The sequence below is a fragment of the Notolabrus celidotus genome, chromosome 2 (genome assembly GCF_009762535.1).
Source record: "Notolabrus celidotus isolate fNotCel1 chromosome 2, fNotCel1.pri, whole genome shotgun sequence".
Classification (NCBI taxonomy): Eukaryota; Metazoa; Chordata; class Actinopteri; order Labriformes; family Labridae; genus Notolabrus; species Notolabrus celidotus.
Window position 1 is genome coordinate 27,396,523 of NC_048273.1, and position 23,796 is coordinate 27,420,318.

General features: G+C 40.0%; 1 protein-coding gene across 1 annotated transcript in view; it reads left to right on the forward strand.

The window, feature by feature from the left end:
• LOC117832707 (carboxyl-terminal PDZ ligand of neuronal nitric oxide synthase protein-like) overlaps nucleotides 1-23,796 on the forward strand; it is a 224,937-nt gene that overhangs the window by 162,525 nt on the left and 38,616 nt on the right. Inside the window, exons 8-10 of the mRNA XM_034711947.1 lie at nucleotides 7,273-7,434; nucleotides 19,850-20,015; nucleotides 23,137-23,313. Coding sequence (XP_034567838.1) covers nucleotides 7,273-7,434; nucleotides 19,850-20,015; nucleotides 23,137-23,313 — 505 coding nt within the window. The remainder of the gene's footprint in view (nucleotides 1-7,272; nucleotides 7,435-19,849; nucleotides 20,016-23,136; nucleotides 23,314-23,796) is intronic.

Below are 23,796 nucleotides of genomic sequence, written 5' to 3' on the forward strand. Positions count from 1 at the left end.
TTTCAAGTTGAATACCTTTCCAATATGTTTTTAGTTTTGGACAGTCCCAGAATATATGTGTATGGTCTCCGACCAGGCCACAGCCCCTCCAGCACCCACTCGAGGATCCACAAAATTTGGAGGTCACCAGAGGGGTATCAAAAAACCTCATCCTAATTTTCCAGTCAAATTCCCTCCAGATGGGGCTACCTGTTGCTCCATGTCCCACTCTGCAGGATGTTTCCCAATCTTCATCTGAAATTATTGTATTCATCTCCAATTCCCATTTTCTTTTTGTATCCAAACTACTATCTTCTGATTCTTCTTGTAAAATTTTGTATAGATGTGAAATAACCTTCTTTTTAACAGTTCCTTTAATTGTTAACATAAAAAAATGTTCTAATGTAGAAGGTAAAGCACATAATTTTTCCCATTCATCATGTTTCTGTAAATAATGCCTTATTTGGAGATATCGAAAGAAGTCATGGGTTGAAAGGTTGTATTTATGTTGGAGTTGTTCAAAGGACATCAGATCTCCTCCTTCAAATAACTGACCTACAATAATTAGACCCTTCCCCTCCCAGCTTTGGAACCCTGTGTCTGTTGTACATGGTAGGAAGTCTGTATTGTGTGCAATCTTGATTGCTCTAGATATGGACATTGGAAGGCGTAACTTTTTTCTTACCTTTGACCATATGCTTAAGGTGGTTTTAGCCCATTGGTTATCTAATTTATTCTTTTTCCATACATTTCTTCTCATGAATGGGACTGTGTCTAAGTGAATTTTCGGGCAATCACTCTGTTCCATATCCACCCATAAAGTATCCCTATCTTGAGCCAACCATGCAGTCATAGATTTAAGTTGGGCAGCCCAATAATATTTTTCTAAGTTAGGCAAGTTCAGGCCTCCATTTTCTTTTGAACATTTAATTATTTTTAATCTAATTCTGGGTCTTTTATTTTGCCAAATAAATCTAGATAGCCATTTATTCATTATTTTAAATGTAGAAGTGGGTATTTCTATGGGCAATGATTGGAAAAGAAAGAGTAGCCTTGGCAATATATTCATTCGTATCGTTTCTACTCGTCCTATTAAGGATAGAGGGAGGACTCCCCATCTATCTAGATCATTCTTTATTTCACTCAGCAATTTTCCATAATTAGTCTTGAATAGTTGTGATTTCTCAGGAGTAATAATTATTCCTAGGTACCTAAACCCATTGTTTGACCATCGAAATTTAAATTTCCCTGTCAGCTCTGCAGGCCATTGCCCCACTAGCATCATCGCCTCTGACTTTGATTGGTTTATTTGATATCCTGAAAAGTTTCCATATTCTTTTAGACTTCCTATCAATGCAGGAACTGAATTAAGTGGGTCACTAATATATGTAAGTACGTCGTCTGCGTAAAGTGAAATTTTGTGTTCTGTTTGATTTGCATCATTTATACCCTTAATGTTCTTGTTTTGTCTAATTAAACTTGCAAGAGGTTCAATATTTATTGCAAAAAGTAATGGACTAAGGCAGTCCCCTTGTCGGACCCCTCTTTCAAGGTGGAAGAAATCTGAACAGCATCCGTTTACTCTAACACGTGATTTGGGGTCTTTGTATATGATCTTGATCCAATCTACAAATTTTTGGTGGAATCCCATAGAAGATAAGGTTCTGTACAAAAATTGCCAATTCACTGTATCAAATGCTTTCTGTGCGTCAAAACTGATTAACATAGAATTCTGTAATTTTTTTTTTGCACATGTTATAATGTTAAGGGTCCTTCTTATATTATTAGTTCCTTGTCTGCCGGGGATAAAACCGGACTGGTCAGGGTTAATTAATTTTGTTATAATTTTCTGTATTCTTTTTGCCAGTATACCAGTCAGCAGCTTTTGATCATTACACAGCAGGCTAATAGGTCTGTACCCTTCACAGCATTTTGGATCTTTGCCGTCCTTGTGAATAACGGATATGATGGCCTCTGACCAGGAATCAGGGGGGTCATTTTTAGAGAGGGTATAATTAAAAACTCTGGTTAGTATTGGAGCTAGGTCGTCAATGAAGCACTTATAAAACTCTCCGGGAAGTCCATCTGCCCCTGGGGATTTGTTATTTTTCAATTTTTTTATGGCTTCTCTGATTTCTGTTTCTGTTATCTCAGAAACCATATGTACTGCTTCATCTTCTGACAGTGAGGGCATATTTAAGCTAGCAAGAAAGGCTGCAGAATCTTTAGCTATTCCTTCAGGCCCAGGTTCCTCATATAGGTTTTTGTAAAATGACGCAAAGGCTTCTGCTATTTCTTTTGGTCGAGATACTGTCTTATTTATCACCGGATGTATAATTTTCTGGACAACACGACTGGCCTGAGCTTTGCGGAGCTGGAATGCTAATAGGCGACTAGCCCTGTTACCCATTTCATAATATCTCTGATTAGAAAATCTCAACGCTCCTTCTGCTTTATATGTAAGATGCCTATCCAACGCTTTTCTAGTTTCTTTCAATTCAAGCAAGGTATTATTAGATCTTGTGCTTTTATGCTCCATTTCCAATCGTTTTATTTTATTCTCTAACTTTGTTTGTTCAGCCAGTCTTATTTTCTTTTGTGTGGAAGAGATCTGTATTATTTTCCCCCTAATAACTGTTTTGGCTCCACCCCAGAGGATTGACGGAGTCACTTCCTCATTGTCATTTGTCTCAAAATATTCTTTTAATGATTGTCTTATCTCTTCTACTACTGTTGCCTTAGTAAGCAAGGACACATTTAATCTCCAGTATCTAAAAAAGTTCTCTTTACCTAGGTCTATACTCAGTATGACAGGGGCATGATCACTCAGTGTTATTGGTTCAATGTGGCAATCTACTACTTTATGTAAGTGTTGCTGTGAGAGACAGAAGAAGTCAATCCTGGAATAACTTTGATGGACATTAGAGAAAAAGCTAAAATCCTTCCCTGAAGGATTTTTAACCCTCCATGGATCAATCAAGCCCAATTCTGAAATCATATTCAAAAGTGCTTTGGTTTTATTTGACCGGGGTCCTCCCTCTACCGGACTCCTATCTATGCTTCCATCTTGCACGGTGTTAAAATCTCCCCCAATCAATATCATGCCCTTAGCATTATTGGCAATAATGTTTGCAATTTCCTTAAAGAAAAAGTAATCATATTCATTTGGAGCATATACATTTAGAATAGAGATCTCCACCTCCCCCAGTGTGCCCACCACTAAGACATACCTCCCCAGCTTATCTTGAATATTTTTTTCTAAAGAAAAGGACAATGTTTTACTGATTAGGGTTGCTACTCCTCGTTTTTTTCCGTAGGAAGCACTATACACCTGACCGACCCATTCTCTTTGTAATTTTTTGTGTTCTCCTTCCGACAGATGGGTTTCCTGCAGCAGGGCTAATGAACATTTCAATTTCCTTAGTTGACTATATATCTTTTTCCTTTTAATAGGATGATTCAGTCCATGGACATTATAGGTGGTTATAATCAGATTATTCATGCACGCATAACTGAGACACACTGATCTTTAACTTTGTGTACAGACCAGGCCTCCATATCTGAGCAGTAGATACATACAATGTCTGAGAGAAACACGGCTGCATATCGGTTAAAACAGGAACAAGCTTTAAACATAGCTGAACGAACATACTTCCATATATGAAAAAAAAAACAACAACAAAAAAAACAGCTGACTTCCAAATACCCAGCTGACTATACAAACAGTATTAATCAGCCTCTACAAAGACGGAGAGTTGTGACTAATCTCTCCGGGGAATGCACTAAGTGCTACTGCAACTACCTATCAGCCAAGTTGCTGTAAATGCGGTTGCCTGCTAGCTAAAATAAAGTAACCTAAAACTAAATCACCCCTAACCATCTGGGGTTAAGCCCCTGTATTGATTATTCATTCTATTACTAATTTTATGAACCAGCCCTATTTTCTTTTTTTTCTTTTCTTCCTCCTCCTTCAACTTCTGATGCAATATGGATTTATAACGTGCATATTGACAGACTTAAATCTCCAAACTGTTCGATACACATCATCATTCACCTTGAATAAGAGTCCTTATATCCGCGTTGGTCAGTGTTGAAGAACCTGCTCTGTCCGCGTTCGGTGCCGTGACCCATTTGTCGCGCAGCAGCTCCCTCTGGAGAGTCTCCCTGTCGTCTGGCTTAACGTGAATCCCCATCTCTTCAAGAGCGGAGGCTGCGTCCGCGAGAGTGTGGAAAATTTTCACTCCAGAATCCAGATGGATTTTTAGCTGGGCGGGGAACGGCGATTGGGCTTTCACTCCTTTTTCTTTAAGTTGCTTTATTACCTCCCGCACCTGCTTGCGTTTCTTCTGTACGTCCGCCGTATAATCCTGGTCAAAAAACACCTTCTGTCCTTGGTATGTTATCCCTCGGTTTTTCCAGGCCTGTTGAAGTACTGTTTCTCTGATCCTGTAGTCTGAAAACCTGACAATAATGGATCTTGGAGGGGCAGAATCTTTCGGTTTCATAGTCAATGAGCGATGTGCTCTTTCCACACTCAGATCCAGGTCCTCCGGCAGCTTGAGTGAAGTGCGGATCAGGTTGGTTATGAAGTCAACCATATTATTGCCCTCCTCTCCTTCTTTAACTCCATAAATCCGTAGATTGTTTCGCCGAGCTCTCGACTCCAGATCCTCGCACTTGGCCGCCAGTTTCGCTTCTCTATGGAGCAGATAACGGATAGCTCTGTCGCTTCTGAATCCCTTATCCTCTGCATCACTCACTCTCTGCTCGACCTCCGACATCTGCTGTTCCAATTTTGATGTGCGTTCCAAAACATCAGTAAGAGAGGACTCAACTCTAGAGAGGGTAGCTTTCGCATCTTGAGAGGCTTCTGTGTGTTCTTTACGTAGGTTTCGTAACTCTGTTAGCACGGCCGCCATGTTGTCGTCCGTGCACATGTCACCTGGTAGCGGCGAGTCTCGTTTTTCGTCTTTTCTGTTCGGTCTGGATTTCTTCTCAGTATCTTTCTTCGGCGCAGACATAACGTGTTCTTAATTTAAGCTCTTCGCAAAAATTCTTTTAATTTATGTAAGTTTTTGGCTGGTTTTTTAAAGGTGCTATCCCGCAGCAGGAGAGTTAAGGTGCTGCTTCACCCATGACGTCACCGGAAGTCCGTGTATATTTATTTTGAAGCCTTTACTAACAGACACCAGCATTGCATCAACACATTGAACCCCAAAGGTCCCATCGTTCTCCATAGAACCATCAAGACCAGATTGTGGGAGCCACAAGTTGAAGCAACATGGTGATCCCGTACTTTCTTTCCAGCACTTAACACAGCTCACAAGAAGAGGGACCTCTTCAGTGGAATGAATCCCAAACCTATGACTCAAGAGTGCTTTCTTTGGTCTTTGTAACACCCTGCACTTTGTAGCACTTTTTTTGGTCAGTTTTTAGAGGGGTGAGCAGTGAGAACACTTGAACAAAGACACATGTGTGTTCCTTCCTGTAGCCACTGAAGAAGGTCAGGAAGTGGTATGATACATATTATGATTGTTAGCTTTTAGACAGATTTGGTTCGTACCTTTTTTTCCGGTGCTCCAAAGGATTTGATAATAAATATGAAATTCCAAATAGTGCCCATGTTTTATTCCCCCCACAGTGAAATGAAAGCATTGTATCTGCATAAATAAAAACATTTTGGACCTGTTGAATGATGGAGGGGGCACAGTGTGTGACTGGTTACCACAGTCCTGAAACAATTAGGATGCTTGATGGCGTTAGATGAAGGGGAAACCAAGTCCCAGAGCTCATTATTGTCTGAGTGAAGTGTTTCAGTGCTGCTGATCTGCATTCTCAGCGCCGTTCGTTTCACACTGGTTCAACTAATCAGCAATGCTACATTTCAAATTCAGATTCTTCTGCTGATGATGACTGGTTCTCAAAGGCATTTTGTTTATGCTGCTTCTTGTGCTGATTATTTTATTTATTTATTAGTCATTTCTCTCTCTTTTTTTCTGTTTACATCCTCAAACTTTGAACTTTTTGTTTGCTCAAGTTTTGAAAATCTTATAAAACAGTTTATAAAGTTTTTTAGAGTAACTTTGTTTAAAAAAATGGGCCCAGTTTTTACATATGTAAGAGCCTTAATGAAATATGGATTTGAAGGATGTTTCAGCTATGTGTCAGCTGGCAGCTGCAAAACAGGCTTTCACAGCATATCTGCTGAGTAAAAACCCTTCCGATGAAAGTGCTTGTGTTTGGCACCAACCGGCTCAGACTGATGTTCAAATGTCAGACAACAGCCTTTTTCATGTTGTCAGTTTACGTCCCGATACACCAATGTAACGTCTCACCTCCAATATGAATGTCTCAGAAGCGTGATGGTGGAACTAAGTGGTCGTACTGCTGTGCAAGGTAACAAAGGCTTAACAGAGGTGAGAAAGGATCACTGTGAGCCTGCAGAGCAGAACAGTGCTGTGTGTATGTCTCTGTGAAGCTCCAACTGCTTGTTGAGCTCTCATGCTTCTGCAACGCTGTAAAGCAATGTGAAAACACACACTGGGGCACCAGTATTATTCAGTTGGACATCTATGTATACGAAAGTACGAAGGCAAGATGACTGCTGAGCTGTTGACTCCGCAGATGAACCAAAAACAGTACTTTTTACTGGTTGAGCACAAAAGTTGCTTTGACCTTGGTGCTTCTGATTCAGACAGATTCAACAGTATTTTGTGTCACAATTCCTCAAACAAGAGACAGTTTTAGGCAAGGAACACAGTGTTGTGCTGAGTAAAATGACTGTTTTTGTCAATGGAGTCTGGTGGCTTTGAAGGGAACAATGAAAAGGAACCTACCTTAACAAAGTCTACCTCTGAAAGGATCCCTTTGTAATTTCAACACCTTAGAATAATATCTAACTGTCAGTAGAAAAAATTGCACTTGTAGTTGGCGTACAATTATTGGGGTAATTTTTCAGATTCAAGTCATTACAGCCTTTTTGGGGGCTTTAACAATTCCCAGCAGCAGTCCCACTGGTAATTTTTATTATTATACATTTGAAAAAAGATGGGGCCCTAATTTAATTATCCCATAACACCTCTTTTAAAAATGAATAACTTGTAAATGAAAAAATAATAATGATTTTTTTTATTTATTGTGCAATTACAGTTCTTTGAAAGTAGCAATTCCCGTCCGTCAAACGAATTGGTCCAAAATTGCAGCCGTTTGTCTAGTGGCTTGTGAAATGTTTAATTTGCCTTAGGTCACGGAATATTAACTTGACTTCTTTGTCTCTCTCTCTCCACATGTCAGCCTGCGGAGGAGACCTCTCTGATGATCGCCAGCCCCAGGATGCTTCTACCTGCGTCAAGCACGCTGCCACCAGGCGGCCCCCTTTCTATCCACCACCAGATCCAGCTGCTCACACAGCAGCTCCAGCAGCAGCAGCAGCAGACACAAGTTGCTGTGGCACAGGTGCGTCTCACACACACACACAAAAACACAATCTTTCTATATTTCTATATCACATCATACTAACAATCATTATAGTTTGACAGCTGGTAAGTGACCAAAGTCCCAGCAGAGTTATCCAATTTTAGCTAAGCTGTAAAGTATCCGACGACCAGAAGCGACCAAGTGGCAGCTTGAGTTTGTTGCATTTTTTAACTCTGGAAGTGTTTCAAGCAATAATTGAGTATCTGCGATGGAACATCCACAGTTAATCTGACAAATAGGATTATTCATCTCATGAACTTATTTTGCACCCCTCTGTTGCAGCCATAAATTTGCCTGTGTGGTTATGTAGATTATGCATTTCACACTTTGCATACACCCTGTTTGCAGAGAGTTTGCATCCCAGACTCCTTCAGTGCCTGCATGCAGTGTGATGGTCATTTCCATAATAAGTGCTACTTTAACCTTGAGTACTATTTGTTGCAGTGGGAACTATTGCTCTGGCTTCAGTTTTGTTCTTATGAAGTTTCACAGCTCAAGTTAAGTCCACTTGAATAATGACTGCAGCATCGCTCCTGACTGAATGACTGAATCATGCATTGACTTGTTTCTTTTGCACCTGAAGGCCTTTGTTGAAATGATTGTTGTCAACATCTCCAGGCTTTTTGCTGTGAATAAAAAGGCAAGAAGCAGATGAAGTCATGAATTAATTATCATCATAAATAACCATGATGAAAACAAAATCAGATACGATTAGTGAAAAGTAATTTGATTTATGCACATCAAGTTTACTCAAGTCAAACAAATAGCCTACAACATATTTCGTGTTTAACAAGCTTTATTGACCCCAATGGCCTTAATCTACAGAAGATGTGCCAATTTTAGGATTACAGTAATTCTTATCTCCATCAATCCACCTTCTCTCTACATGGAAAACAGGCTGGAGGGTACCTCAGCCCCATCCATAACATAATGTTTCCTGTTTTAGTTATTCTAAACAAAAATATAAGCCGTCGTTTCAACACTGCCTTAAAAAGACAGATGAAAACACTCAGTAAACCTTGAGAGTAAATCTTAAAATAGACTTAATAGCCTTTGCAATCAGCTATAAGCCCTCAATCACCCAGCTCGAGAGGCTGAGGTTTGAAGAGTGACTTATGACAGCAGAGGCTTCAGGCTTATGAGTTTGATCAACAAACACGCGCGCACACTGAGACGTTCGTCAGCCTGCTCCCTGCAAAAAGCCTCCAGACTTGAAACTGCAATTTCACAACTTAACACATTTTCTCACGCAAACTCCTGACCCAGAAGTGTCCCAGTCAGTTAAACACAGATGTCTCACAGCTTCCACAGACACACACACACACAAGGGGTCCTGATGAAACCGCCTGTCACTAGAGCTGGCCTCTGTCTCAACGCAAACCCAGTTAAAAAAAAGTGCAGCTGCATCTGACAGCTCACACGTTCAGGTTGAGCGTGCCCAGACATATACGGCACTAATTATACTCCCATAAAGCCAGAGGTCAGCGGCTGCTGGTGGCTGACTCGGCTGTAGATTTTAAAAAGGCTGTGGAACATAAAAGGCTGAAAATTACCTCATGTGGAATTTTTCAGATGAGTTTGTGCTACCCTGAGGTAGTTCTGTGTGGCCCTAACTCTTTTGCCATTTAGCGAGGTTTCCTCAGTGGATCACACCTGTCTGAGCTGCTTTTACAGCTACCACACTGCATCTCAATTAGTTTTCGCTGATTCCTCGGTTTGTCTCTTCTATGCAAAACTTATAGATTTCCTTTGTGGGCATGAAATAATGAGAGCTATGCGAGAGTTGTGGGACGCTGCTGCTTTCTTGATTGTTTGCTCTTTTCACGTCTTGGTGTTTGAATAACATTGCAAAAAGCTCCTATCTCCCCTGGTGTATTTACCTCATTTCTTGTCAAAATATCTCATTACACATAGAATCAACATGCATCTGAAGAGTCCAGAGATAACATCCTGTTTCAGGGTATTGAAAGTTAAATAAGAAATATAACATCTAATTTTAAGAAACTGAAAAAGTAAATTCTGCTTGCAGCACTGGCGTCTACATTTTCACTCACTACGAGTATCCTTACATGAGATGTTTTGTCAGGACATGTCAGCTGAATGTGACATATGTTAAGTGTAATGAGATGTGTTGACTAGAAAATAGTCAAACACACTTTGTAAGATGGGACTTTTTGCACTGATATAACACATGGAGATATCATTAGAGGTTTTGAGTCTTGGCTAACAATAAAGGTCAGTCACATTAAATATGTAAACAACCTATAGGTGCACTCTCCCCATCACTAGACAGGAAGGCTCAACTTAGAGGAAACTTTGGGGCACTCGCACCAGGAATGCCGGCCCTCAGATCTGACAGGTAGTTGGATCATCAACTGAAACTCTGACGTCTACATGTCAGAGGATGCCAGCGTGTTGTCTGAGTGTCAGCAAAAGCAGCATTGGATGGGGCAGAAAACTGATGCAGCTCACTGCACCGTGTCAGTTTTCTGCCCTTGAGACAGCAGTGGAAACATACTGTAGATAATAATCTCTGCTTGATTCAGTATTACTTTGCTGCTCTCTAACACTCACTTATTACCCGGCTTTCATACTGATCTTCCAGCTGTGTAAGATGCTTGATTCTGGTTGGTCAAAACCCCTTGAAAACCCCATTGACAAAGTATGTTAACTTTCACTAACATGAGCAACACCAGAGGCAAACTGATCACACGTCACGTCAAATCAATCCACTGAAAAGAGTTCCGGCACATTTAGCTTCTGCTTGTTGACACCATAGACCGTAAGGTGAGGTAAAACCGTTATTTTCTGTTAGCATTATATTGATAAACAATGCTAATTCGACAAATAACACATAGATCATTTCATAGTGGATCCTGTCCAGAAATATTAGCATGACAGCAGAGCAGGTGAGAACAACTTTAGGTTACCGGAACATAGAAAGTTAAACCACGAGCGGTGGTGATGACAGCAGCAGGGTTAAAAGTTTTGACATTCCTTGTTCATTTTTAAAGGTGTGTCAACTGCAGAGCTCAGAGAAGAAAGAGAGCTGAATGAGGACTGTATCTGTATCTTAAGTTAGTAGTTGGTTAATAAGCAGGTGAATGTATGATTAGCAGACGGTTATGGGACATAGAATCCCCGAAGGGTGCCTACCATACATTATCCCTTACTTAACCTATCCTGTACTATGTACCAAGCAGTTACAGCAGTAGGAGAGGACACTAAAATGTCAAATGTCAATGTCAAAAATCAATGAAAAACATAACCCATTTATTTTATGTTGTTCCAAAAACAGTAGTAAAGGTAAGAAGTTAGACCCTGAAGTAACTTCCACAAAAAACAGAATGAAGAGGACGGTAAAGCCACGATAGAAAGCCTGCTAGCTTGTATTGCTAAAGCAGTTAATGGTAAGGTGCTATCAGTGCAGATAACACAGAAAAATGCAGCTGTGGCCAAAGAGTTCATTAGAAGAGAAAGGGTTTCTGACTGTCTGTGCACATAAACGATGAACTGTATGTATTTTTATATAGTTCCACTCTTTTGCCCCCTCATTCCCTGAGATAAAGTCACTCTGACAGGTGAGTCTCAACTCTCCAGAGGATTCTTCTCTCCACTCATAATGAGGAAGAAGAGCTTCCTCCACCTCCGAAGGTCAAACAGTAGAAAGTAACGAGCCGATTCGGTCTGCCTGGATGATGCAAATTGTGAGGATGAAGAGAGAGAAAGTTATTCCTGAGCTGACACACGGGGAAAGTGTGTCCACACTTCTATACTCTTATGACATTCACATCTGTGAGTGTGTGTAAATGTTTGTGTTATAAAGAGTTCTTAACTTTTTACTCTCACAGAACAGAAAAAAGGTTTCCCTGGTGTCTTTGCCTCAGTTTCACTCCAGAAAATAGGCTGCTGCTGTTGTTTGTTTTCTCTCCTTTAGCTTTCAAAGTGAGGAGACCGCTTGTTGACAACATTTCACAGACTCAGAGCATCAGACTCAGTCCTTCTGAAGGCTGTTATTGCTCTTTCTCGTGATTCGATCACCACAAACACCAGGCCCCTAGTGATCTTGAAGAGTTGAGTGAAGCTCTGTCATAATAATGATGAAAAGTACAACAACACACATCAGTGATAAACATAGACAAGTGGCAGAGCACTGGTGAGCTGTTTTGACTAGTTGTCAGTGTGATAACCCTGAAGACTTGACTGAAATCAAATCCAATTCTAAATCTGTTTCATCCTTTCTCAGCAACAGCCATCCAAAATGTACTTTCTTTAAGTTATCCAAATCAGGATGAATACAAGAAGTGGATGTAACTTTAACAAAAGTTGTTGGTTTGTGGACTAACATTTGAAGCCTCAGATTTGACATGTTGAGGATGATGTCAGCCAAGTTTGCAAAGTCATATCTGTTAACGCTGAAAGGGGCTAGAATTCCTTATCTACTAGAAAGGCTGAGAGAGGTCATTTGACCACCAGATTCCAATCTTTATTATCTCTCATTATAAATGCCCAATATAATGAGTAATGCATTCATTTTGTTGCTTTTGTCTTTGAATAGAAAAGGCATTATAGATTTGATTTAGTTAAATTGGATATTATTTGTCAACAGAGAATTCATCCAGCATAACTCAAAACTATAGATAACAAATAAGAACCACAAATAATGGATAATAGAATAGAATATAACTTAATTGGTCTACAATGTGGAAAACGACAAGCAAGACAACACTCATAAACAAGATTCAAGAGAACACTTTGGGTTCTTCCTTTCATTATGGTAATGGTCAGCAGAATTCATAAACCAAGAGAACAATAAAAAAATGTGAAATAGGACAGCTGAAGAGAGGCAGGAAATGTGTGGAGTAGAGAGTAGGGGAAGACATGCAGCAAATGGTCAGGGTTGGGAATCGAACCGGCGACCTCTGCGACGAGGACTGTAGCCTATGTGTGTGGGGCGCTTAGACCGCCAGGCCACCAGCGCCCCAAGATTATTTAACTTATTTGATATTTATAATTATTCATGATAGGGAATAAGTGAAAAAGCTACAAATGAGCTGATCTAAAACTCAGAAAAAGCTGAGAGCAGAGTTAAAACCAATGGAAATATACAGAACTATTATGATTACAATTTGATATGATACTTTGGGAATATGTATATACAAAAATGACCCCCTTGGCCTATCTAGTGTTACTGTAATCAAAGTTGGGATTTTATTTTTGACTGGCAGAAAGCTGGACAAAAATGCACCGACAGACAAAACAAACAGTGATGTTATTGTATGGAAGAATATTTGTTATCTTGGTTTCTTATGTAGGAATATTACTGACAGGAATAACCTATTTACTGTTATATACTTTTACTAATGAAAATACAGCACTTTACAGGTTAACTAACATGAAGGATTATAATCTAAATGTTGAACTCTGCAGAGTGTTAGCAGAGGTCACAGTAAATGGAAGTAAATTAGCGAGCTTGCCAACCTTGATCAGGTCTCACTCACTCAGAGCTGAGGGAAAGTGGAGAGAGTTAATGAAGTTCAATAAGCTCCATTACTGCTTATTAACTTGGTTTGTTGCTGATCTTTCTTTCTGTGCTTATTTTACCTCCTTTTCTCCCTGACGTCTTTCTTGTGCAATCTCTCTCTTTCTCCTAGTTGTCTCAAATTTACCAACCCCCTGAACCTTTGTTCCCTTGCTTTCCTTTTGTCTCTTTTGATTTAATGGTCTCTGTTTCTTTTTTCTTGGTTTCTCCCACGCTGTTGCTTGGACTTCTCGCTTGCGTAATTGAGCATTTTCTCACCACATACAGGCGTAAGTGCAATTTTAACGATCTATGTAACGTTGCACCAACATAAAGATCATTTACCCCTCTGATCTATCCCTCCAAAAATTAAGATGAAAACAGAGACATACGCAATGTTGTAGAGGTTTCATACCCTGCCACATCAAAGGGGCCTGGCGTGGGCCGGGAATGCGATGATGATAATCCTGTGTGAAGAGTACATCTTCAGCAACCAGCGCTGTGGAGTCGCACAACACACAACCAGCAGCCCTAATCCCCTTACGGCGGTGGGAGAGTCAGTGTTTCTCAGTCCTCTCTGAAAAGGAAATCATTTTAACATCTTGATTCTCCACTTCCTATGAGCTCTGCATTTTTACAAGATTAAGAGATACTCCACAAGTGATTTTTTCTTCTCTGCTCTTATTTTTCTCCAAATGTAGAGCTTTGTTCTGTAGTTGTTCGTAAGTTTGATTGTTGTTTGGAGCACCAGACATACAGTAAACGTGTGTGTTCAAGTTGTAGGCTCAACAAGTGTTTTTTATTACATGTGGGAAAGGCTAGGCTGTTTGAAAGCTCTGTGTTTTATGGTAAAATCAGGACTGCAGATGATTCTTGCAGCATAAAGAACGGAGGAGAATGGAAATAAGCTTGAAAGCAGAATTGTGGAAGCAGAATTGTTAAATTGAGAGAAGGAGTTGGGAAGATGAAAATTGTCCTTGGGCTGTTCTGCTCTCCTCTGTTCTGGGGAACAGTTTTGAACAAAGAGAGCAATAAAATGGAACAGAGATGCTGCCACCTAATTAAAGCTTGAAGGAGGCGTTTGAGTTGCTTGAAGCTCCTTCAATTTCACCGCACTCAGATAAGAAGCAGGAAACACAGGGAAGCACCAGGTGTACTGTCAAGGGAGCAGCACATTTGAAACACAAGTGGAGCACCTTTTTAATTGGCTTTTTGTCAGGGTTCCACTTTTGTAAGAGGTTTTAGATTGTCTCTATCCAGGGCTTTAAAAGGAACATCCACATTGTTGTTTCCAAATGATTAGGTGTGACCCACAAGTCTTCGTCTTATTGACCTGCATCCTATCTTATTTTTCATGCAGTTATGCTCTCATCCTCCACAGTTTACTCTCTTATTTACTCCAGTGCAGAGGGAGTGATCCTCTGCTAACAGGATAAGAAAACTTGAGGCCAGCTTTTTTGCAGAATTTGACTGTTGACCAACCATTCCGTATAGAAAACACAAGTATGTAGGGGGGAATTCACTAAGTTTGGGTTGTCGCTATTATTTGACCATGCTGTCTCAAGGTTGAATTCATAAAGCATGTTGTGCTAAAATTATTCAAGCCCCTTGGACTGATTTCACTCCCTGTTAAAATAAAAGTAGTTAAAGTAATATAAACAGATGTTATGTAAAATATTTATTGTTTTTATGCCATTCAGAGTTAGAATTTTTGTCCTGACTAGTGGAGAGTTTCGACATCACTTGTAGATATTTCATGAGTCAGTCTCCTGTCAATCATCACCCTCTTCTTTTGCAAGATATTCAGACAAAGTTCAAACGATTGAAATCAAAACATATTAAATATTGTTGTTATTTGTCTTTGTTCACTACCGTTTGATTATTCAGACTTACTCCTCATACGTCCTCTGCGAGGCATCAAACACAGACAACATCAGGACAAATGTGCCACTTGCTCCCAAGGCCTGGGCATACACTCCACAGGAGGGTCTGATGTGCCATTAGAGGAGTGAGCAGGGCAGCATATGTCCAAGTCAAGCGCTGCTTTTCCCCAGCCGGAGGGGAGATCCTGTCAGCTGTAAATTACACCACCAAAGTCATCATCAGGCTGACAGTCTTAACAAATGAGGTCTGCAGAGGAAGCCTGGCCCCAACACAATCTGGAATCACCTCCATTTGTTCTTAAGTGCAAGGATAATGGGAGCAGACGGATGTCTTCCTCTACGCTTTTTATTTTCTTGAAATGTGGACGGAAAGGAGGAGGCAGGCCTTGATGTGGAGACTTTGATTTGATACATCTGATTTCTCTCTCCACTGTACTGTCCTCTTAAAGTGCAGGGGGACTGATGAGGTTTCAGTGCAGAAAATACTGAAAATAGACCACATGTCAAAGATGGAGAAGAAAATAAAGAGGGGGCAATTAGGGGTGAAAGATGAGAGGAAGTAAAATAAAGAGGAGTAATGGTACATAAATGGTAGGCAGGTTTTTTACACCATAAAATAACAAAAGTCAACATTAGAGGTTATGTCCAGATAGCAGCTCTTTCATATTCAGCTTTATGGATGTAAACAACTCAAATTTGGCTCGTGGCTTTTCTATTTTTAAGGTAAAATTTGAGAGTATTTGCAAATTGTACAGTTTTAAGATTTATGATAGACATTTGAATGTGTTCTTATTTTTTATCCATAAATGAAATAATCTGGGAAGAAGATATAACTGAAAAAAATGATATTCATGCAAATAGAATATGATTAGAAAAAAGACATTCTGTATTAGATTGGTCGAAATATGCTACGTCATCAGGTATTCATAAAAGCGTAATGCTCACAGGCACACGTCAAACAACATGCACAGCAAACAAACCGGGAATAGTCACAGAAATACGCTCAGAAAAGTTGATGCTAAATTTGAAATACTGGAAGACCTTCTACAATGTTTCTAGCGCTGCTGTGTTCAGAGATCTCGAAGTGACCTTGTTCTTTTGTTCAAACATCTTTACTCTTTGTTTGGTGGTTTGTCCGTTGGTATGTCACCACTGACGTCAACAGCCCCTGTGCTGCCACGGTAACTAGGTCTGTGCTACCACAGCAGGCTGGAATGAGAAAACAGGGGGCTGTTAAAGGAGTTATGACTTGTTGCTTTCCATGAGGCTTTGTGATTCACTGCCCTTCTGGTCAGCTCTCTCTACCTACTGCTGTCCTAAAAACCTTGTGTGCACCTGTTCAGACTCACTTTAATATTAATGAGCAGTTTTTGTGTACAAACAGAATACGCCTGTTTTACTGATATAAGACTGCAAAAAAAGCAAATGACGGAAACTTTTAATGTGGTCTGAATGACTGATGGGTACAAAAGTTTCCATTGCTTGTTCTTCCTTGGAAAAGGCTGGTATTGTTATTTGAGGTGCCTGATAACATTAGCTAAGTTTTCACTAGAAAAAGCAGATTATTTGCTTTATCAAAGTAACCAAAATCCACTGACAAAATATGTATTTTTGGGTTGCATTCATAGACTGTATAAATAATAGACGTAGTTTCCGTGAAGTCACCAATTTGTTTCTAGAATCGCTGTTTTGAGGCTTTGTCGGCAGCAGCCATATTGGAAATGTTGAACTCATAATAACCGCTGTTGAGCGTGTGTGACGTAAAGAGGCGGGCTTTGAGCCTCCTAGCCAACAGCTACAGTGTTCCCACCTGTCAATCAAGTCAGCTGTGCCTCTCTTAATGGAAAACTCGTAATCTTAATAGCTTCGAAATTGTCGCGTTATGAAAAAGTCTCCGCCCGTACAGTGTGTGCCGATCGAGAAATTAGCTATCTAGACTACACTCATTTTTTGAACCAGGCTGTAAACATGTTTATTTCTTCTGTAAAGATCGTCTTTTTTGAATTGGTGTATATGTGGTTTCCTGTACTTCCAGAGACAGCCTCAAGCGGATACTCGATGAACTGCAGTTTTTAACACTTCCACATTGGTTTCAATGCTCTCAGTCGGGGGTTGCCGCTTGGTTTCATTACGTAAAAATGTTACTTTACATCTATTTGTAATTGGAAAAAATGTTCCACACTCTTCCTTGAATTCTTTTACACCGCTTTGACATCTGATATATGTAGTCCTACAGGGCCATATTCAGACCCCAGGGTTAACTTCATCCATCCATTGAAAGCTGTTGTAAGAGCCATAATGTGATAATATAAGTACATTTAAAATATAGTTTTAAATTCATACTTTGTACATTTTTGATCCTTGTATGGTGTATGAATGATGCCTGAGTTGAAGGAGAGGAAAAAACATCCAGTGCAAGATGGGTTAATGTTGATTGAGAAGCTCCCCTTGAAGTTGCAGATGCAGAGAACGGCGAGTGAGAGCTGTGATAGGTACGGTAGCATTCAGTTATACTACCGTTTGACACTATAATGACATCTTTTTGTAACTGGATTTCACTTCCTGTCATTCGTGTTGGAACTTGAGTTACCATGCCCGCAGTTCTTTTATAGCTTTTGACATCTGGGGGGAACGCCACTACAGCCATTGCAGCGTCATGTCAGTACATTAATAAGCAGATTCCTTCAGCGCCATATCATTCTGGTGATTTCATTAGAAACCTTGAAAACGTCTCCTTTTGAAATTTTTGAAAGTGATTTTGTCCTAAAGAAAGATTGTGTGAGATAAAGAGGGAAAGTGGGAATGATAATATCTGATTCAGAGAGACTTTGAAGTAAAATAAAATGTGGAGTCACTGCTGCCAGAAAAGCTTAGGGAGCGCGCGTGTTTGTGAGGTTCTGATCATGTGTGCACTGAATGAATGGTGTCCCCTCCCCCCAAACCCTTATATCAAAAAGACTGTAATAGAAGTTTTATCCCTTTAGTCTTTAATTGAAATGGAGTCTGTGTTTTATCACTCTTACAGCAGACTGTGACATTAAGGTTACATGAGGATCAGAGCAGCCAGTGGAGCTGTGCTGCTCTGTCATAAAAATGTAATAGGCACATATAAAACCAAAGACATTTCAAAGATCTGGATCTGTAGAACATGTTTTTTTCATTGCCTTGAAACGGGCTGTATGTTTCTCAGTGTAATGAATGGAAAAACTTTATGAATCAAAAAGCACAGAACAATATATTGAATTATTAGTCAGCTGATTTTCTTCATAATAAATTACTCTTTTACTTTCTATAATGTCTGAAAATAGTAACTAATGCAACACTTTTCAGGCCAAGACTGGGATGTATGAAAATGCAAAATGGTTTTCAGTTGAAATGCTAAAAGATATTTAATTTTACAGTCAAATAAAAAACAGACGGAGCAGAAAATGTTCCATAAAGCAGGTACCAGAAAATGTTGGCATTTTTGCTTAAAAGTTCAGCACAACCACAATGTCCGAGGCAGCTTTTACTGTTTCCAAAAAGAGAAAACAGCCTGGAGGAATGGCCGCATAAAAACAGACGTGTCACTAAAGACACCCAGAAATTTTGAAGCTAAATTATTTCCAGTTTATGAAATATTAGAGTTGTAGAGCAAATCTGCCTTCTTTAAGCACTGTCAGTCAACAATCTATAATTTCAGATAGAGTCAGCTGACATCTTGACACTCATTAGGCAGCAGCTACTTTAAACCTGCTTCACCCTCAGTACTGTATAATCAACACATCTGAGGCTATTGATTGTCAAACATTGACGGTAGCCTCATACATATGTTTATCAGGGGAGATTTCACACGTATTGACTGGATTGTCACTGATTGATCTGTTTTCTTCCAACTGTGTAAGCACACAGATGGTTTTCTGTATTTTCTCGACAGTGCTTTGATTAATTGCTCTCAGTTAAAATACAGTGAGGTTGATCCATCACTGCCAACTACAGAGCTGAGTCAGCGACATCCGAAAGCCTCCCTTGTCATTAATAACTTAGTCACCAGGCGAAGGCGTACAAAGCAGGGACATTTGTAAAATAAATTCCTTTTAATACTTTCCTCGTGTAATTATGTTTTATTTAAAATAAAGAAGTCATTTACCACCATAACTCCATCCAGACGCCTTTGTTTCTTTTTTTATTAGGATCCCATCAGCACAAGCACAAGCATCGCCCAGGCAATATCAAATAGCTGTTATCTTTCAGTGGCAGCATTCTGACACATTTTTTCATGTGCAGTAATATAACATTGTCTACAGAGCTAATCCAAACCAAGATTTTTTATGACTTAATTTCATCACTACTTTTTATAACTCTTCATGGCCGGGTCATCTGAATCATCAGTTATCAATGATGCAGCTCAGAAAACTCATCTTCCGTCCTCCCTTCATTACAGATAAAATGAACGACTGGAGCTGTGGCTTTTCTTGTTTTCATCATTTTTACAGACAGGGTCATAAAAGTCATCATAAAGTGTTATGAGCCGTCATTTTAATTTCTTAATGATAATGAGACCATGTAGTAGCATTTAACTTTTACAAATGAGTCACAATAACATCCATACATCATCAAAGTGTCTGAGTGATCAATGCACTGCTCCTCGTAGAACACTTTTTAAATGGTTGTCATGTTAAACAACAAGCTGCACAAAGGCCTGATGCAGTATGTGTGGTCCCTCTTTCACCTGTTTGGAGTTATCTTGACTCAAATATTTAAAGCAAACAGCACTCACTCCTTATTTCCTCAACAAGCAAATTATGTTTAAAGAGCAAACACAAATTGACCTTCACCTTCAAGCACTGCGCTGTGATGTAATCTGTGTTTGGAGAGCTCAGATACAAACAGCAATGCTGATTATAAGAGCAGGTAGTCTGGTAAAAAAAATATTTGCATACACTCCACGCAGCCTTTCTTTCTAACCATAAGTTTATCTTCCACTTTCTGTGTCTGTCGTTCTTCTCAGGTCCACTTGTTGAAGGACCAGCTGAGTGCGGAGGCCACGGCTCGGCTGGAGGCCCAGGCTCGGGTCCACCAGCTGCTGCTACAAAACAAAGACCTGCTGCAGCACATCTCCCTGCTGGTTAAACAGATCCAGGAGCTGGAGATCAAGATGTCTGGACCAAACTCCAGTGAGTTTGTATATATATATAAATACACACAATGACTTATAAACTGTCATGAAATACACACAGAAATACTGATATATGCTTGTGTTATATGAAGCAAGTACTGTAAATGTGACTGCAAAGAGCTATAATTGAGCAAAACAATTAGCAAATGTAAACACAGATTAAAAAAATGTTTACATATAGAAAAATCCATATACTTGCACTGATCTGCAGGTATGTAGACAACTTGTTAATGCATATAATGGCTGTCTAAGTCTGAGGAATTGTGCACTAAGAGCTCAAAATTCACGTGTGGTCAGTTGCAACTGATTTTGTTGTTTTTTAACAAATGATTTTGGCTTGATCTTTGGATTGGGCTCATCCTCGACCCACGATACATCCTCCCACCAAGTTTGGGGGTATTTGGCCCAGTAGTTTCCACAATTTTGCTGGCAAACAATTATATACAGTTTGTTTGCAAAGGTAATGAAAATGATGACATAGAAGGAAATGAAAGATTAAGCTGACAGAGACAAGAAGATGAAAATTAAGCACACTGCATTTAGGTCAACACATACCCTCTGTCAGGTAAACTTTGTGCAAAGCAAACATGGAGTACACACACACAACCACACTAACCATGACCTGCAGAGATAGACAGCAGACAAATGTAACTGTATGTACTCTCATGCAGACAGCAGACAGCTGAGGGTACTTCAGATCTACAGTAGATAGCCCTCCACATGGAATGAAAACCCACATTAAAGCTCCTGAGTACCAGTATGAAACAAGATCCTGATGTCATTTCAGCTTTGAACTGCAGTGTTTATCATTAGCCGCACACATTCTGTCGGTGTCCTTGGTTTAAGACCTCCTCTGTCCTCTCCGTCACTCTCCTTCAGCTCTACACGTTGTTCAACCTGCTCATTATCAATTCAGACAGATAGTCTCAGTCTGGTGCGTGCTCCAATTGTCACCCTGCAAGAACAATCTTTTATCTTATCTGCCAGCATCTCAGGAATTCAGAGGGGTGGTTGAAATGCCTTTACATTTCTGAAGTTTTAAATTGACTGGTTTTATATGTACAAAGTCAGGAGAAATTATTTACAAACCTTAAGAGGCACATTTTTTTCTGTTTTATTGCAAGCAAATCAAATATTTTCAACAAGGTTGCTAAAAGACCCTTCTAGTGACCATTTTTGAAGTGGGGAACACTGGTGTTGTAGATGTCAGTTTTAAGACCATGGGAGTGTTTAAACTTGCTCACTAGAGAGGCATATCGACACACCTGAATGGAAAGGAGCCAACATTACTGTATTAGATCATGTCCTTTTCCTGCCCTTACAATGTGAAGGGCCCGCCATGAAAGAAGTCTATTTCACAGCCTTTCTACTATAATTTACAGCATGAAACATGGTCTGGCTCGAAAGGCTCTTGAGGGAATACAGTGCAGAAAATACAGTCCTTTATGTTTTGGAGTATCACACAATAGTATCCTGTAGATTAGAAGGTGGCTCTGAGGAGTTCTTTGTTTTATAAGTGAAAAATAACCTCCATCAGGGTGAGATAAAACCTCTCGTCCTGCTCACCCTGTTGGGAGTCCAATTCACTATAATCAGCTGTTCACTATATACATTATCCTGCTTATTACCCCGAATATAGAAATAAACAAGTTGATGCAAATTATTGATCTCATATTTATTAGAGATTTTATTTGTTTATGCAGCTAAAAAAAAAAGTCCCTCTGATTTGATGGTAGGTAGCACCTTAATGGCAACGGTGTAGCCTACTTACAGGCCAAATTAACATTGAAGGTAACACAGTAGCTGGCTAATCTGTTAAAAATCACTTTAAACTGAACATGTTCATTGATGGTTAGTTAGTCAAGGCAAAGCCCATGCTGTGTTGCGGTTTGTGTTTTCTTCAATTTGGTCGATGTTTCTTTCACTCAATCCTTATGTGTTTTAACCTCCTCCCTGTTTCTGAGCTGCTTCCCTCCTCTTGCCTTCTTTTCTTTGCTAGTGACTGGTCAGCTGTTCACCATGAATCTAAAGTTTTGTACTCGCTACCACTTGACTGTCAAGAAATAATACACCTTTGCATTGGGGTATTGACCCATGAGAATCAAGTATTCAACACAGCTGGATAATACTACATAATAACAACAGGAGTGAATTTAAAATTAACAGCAAATAGTCACAACAAAAGAAACACGTCAAAACCTTTCACAGGTTCACAGAAACCTCCAAAAATCTAACAATATAAACACACTAGATATGTTTATGTGTGTATGCAGCCTCTGCAGACTTCTCTGTGGTCTTAATTTGGACCTTTATCCTCTAGTTTATTTGAGTCAACCTCTATTACATTACATTTTTTCAAGCAAACAGCTGACAGTCTTTATTCCCACTAACTCTGTGATGCTTCTTTTAATCCGTGTCTCCGTCTCACTAAATGTTTTAACCCGACTGGGGTCTTTCACGCTCCGTGTGTGTCTGAGAAAACAACACTGTGGCTATAACACACAAGTCTTTTCAAGTCATTTCATTTCAGATGCACAACAGAGAAGAGGGAGATTTTACTGCAGGAGTCGTTACTATTGATGTTTTAATAGATTCTGTTAATGACTTCTGAAATTGATGCAAGCGCTGTGAATCCAAACTGACTGCAGCCGCTAAAAACTAACTTTCTCCATGTTTCATTCTAAGCGAGGGGTTAGAATTTGAAACTGAAAAGATGGACGATTCTTTTAATGCATATCTTTCTGTTCTTGAAACTCCAGGTCTGTTTGTTTATCAAGGAGGACGCAAAACATGTCACTGAGCTGCCTCCATGATGATGAAATGCTTTGAAACATGTTTTTTTTTTCTTGCTTACCCGATACAGAAATGCCATTGATTTATTGGAAACTGTGTGACTGATTCTGTTTGAATCCTACCCACCACACAATTCAAAGATATCTTTGTCACATACATCATTCTTCTGCTGTGAACCTCCAGCAGAGTCGACAGCAGATGAATTTAAATCAGGGCACAGTTTGGATTTGGTAGTCTGAACATATTTGATCGGTCTTTTATCTCTTTGCTCTCCCTCCTTCTGCTTATTCATCAAATTCTCTCTTTTCTTCCTCATTTTTCTCTAGTGGGATCTCAGGACAGTTTGTTGGAGATCACCTTCCGGTCTACGGTGCCTCCAGTGATCTGTGACCCAACCACGCCAAAACCAGAAGTCTCCGCCCTCAACCTACCTGCGTTAGGAACCACAGACGGGACCAGCAACGCCTTCTCATCCTCCAACGGGACCCTGGGAAGCCCCCTAGGTAGGGACCAGTGTCTACTCAAACTGGAGTGTTTCCGTTTTCTCCCAGGGCCTCCGCCTCCACGAGTCCCCTCGTCTCCCCTGCTGCTTAAAACCAGCAGGCCAGAAATAAAAGAGCGAGTCGGATCGGAGGGCACGGCGACGTTGTTGTCTCGTGATGTCAAGTCTCTGGGCAGCCTGGACTTCGCTAGATTTCGTGAGTCGGGTATTGCCTCGGAGTACGAGTCGAACACAGACGACAGCGATGACAGAGATGATGATGATGAGGGGGAGGACGATGATGATGAGGGGATGGAGATCTTTGGGTGGGGGACGGACGAGGAGACGATAAGGCTCCTTAATGTTCTTAACAAACAGGGGACTCCTGACTGTCTGGGAGATGAGATAGCGGTGTAACACACTAACCTGAAGAATCCGGAAGGAGAAAACAAAAGCTTTGATTTGTTTCTGTCCCTTCTCTTCAAACGACTCTGTTGAAATAACC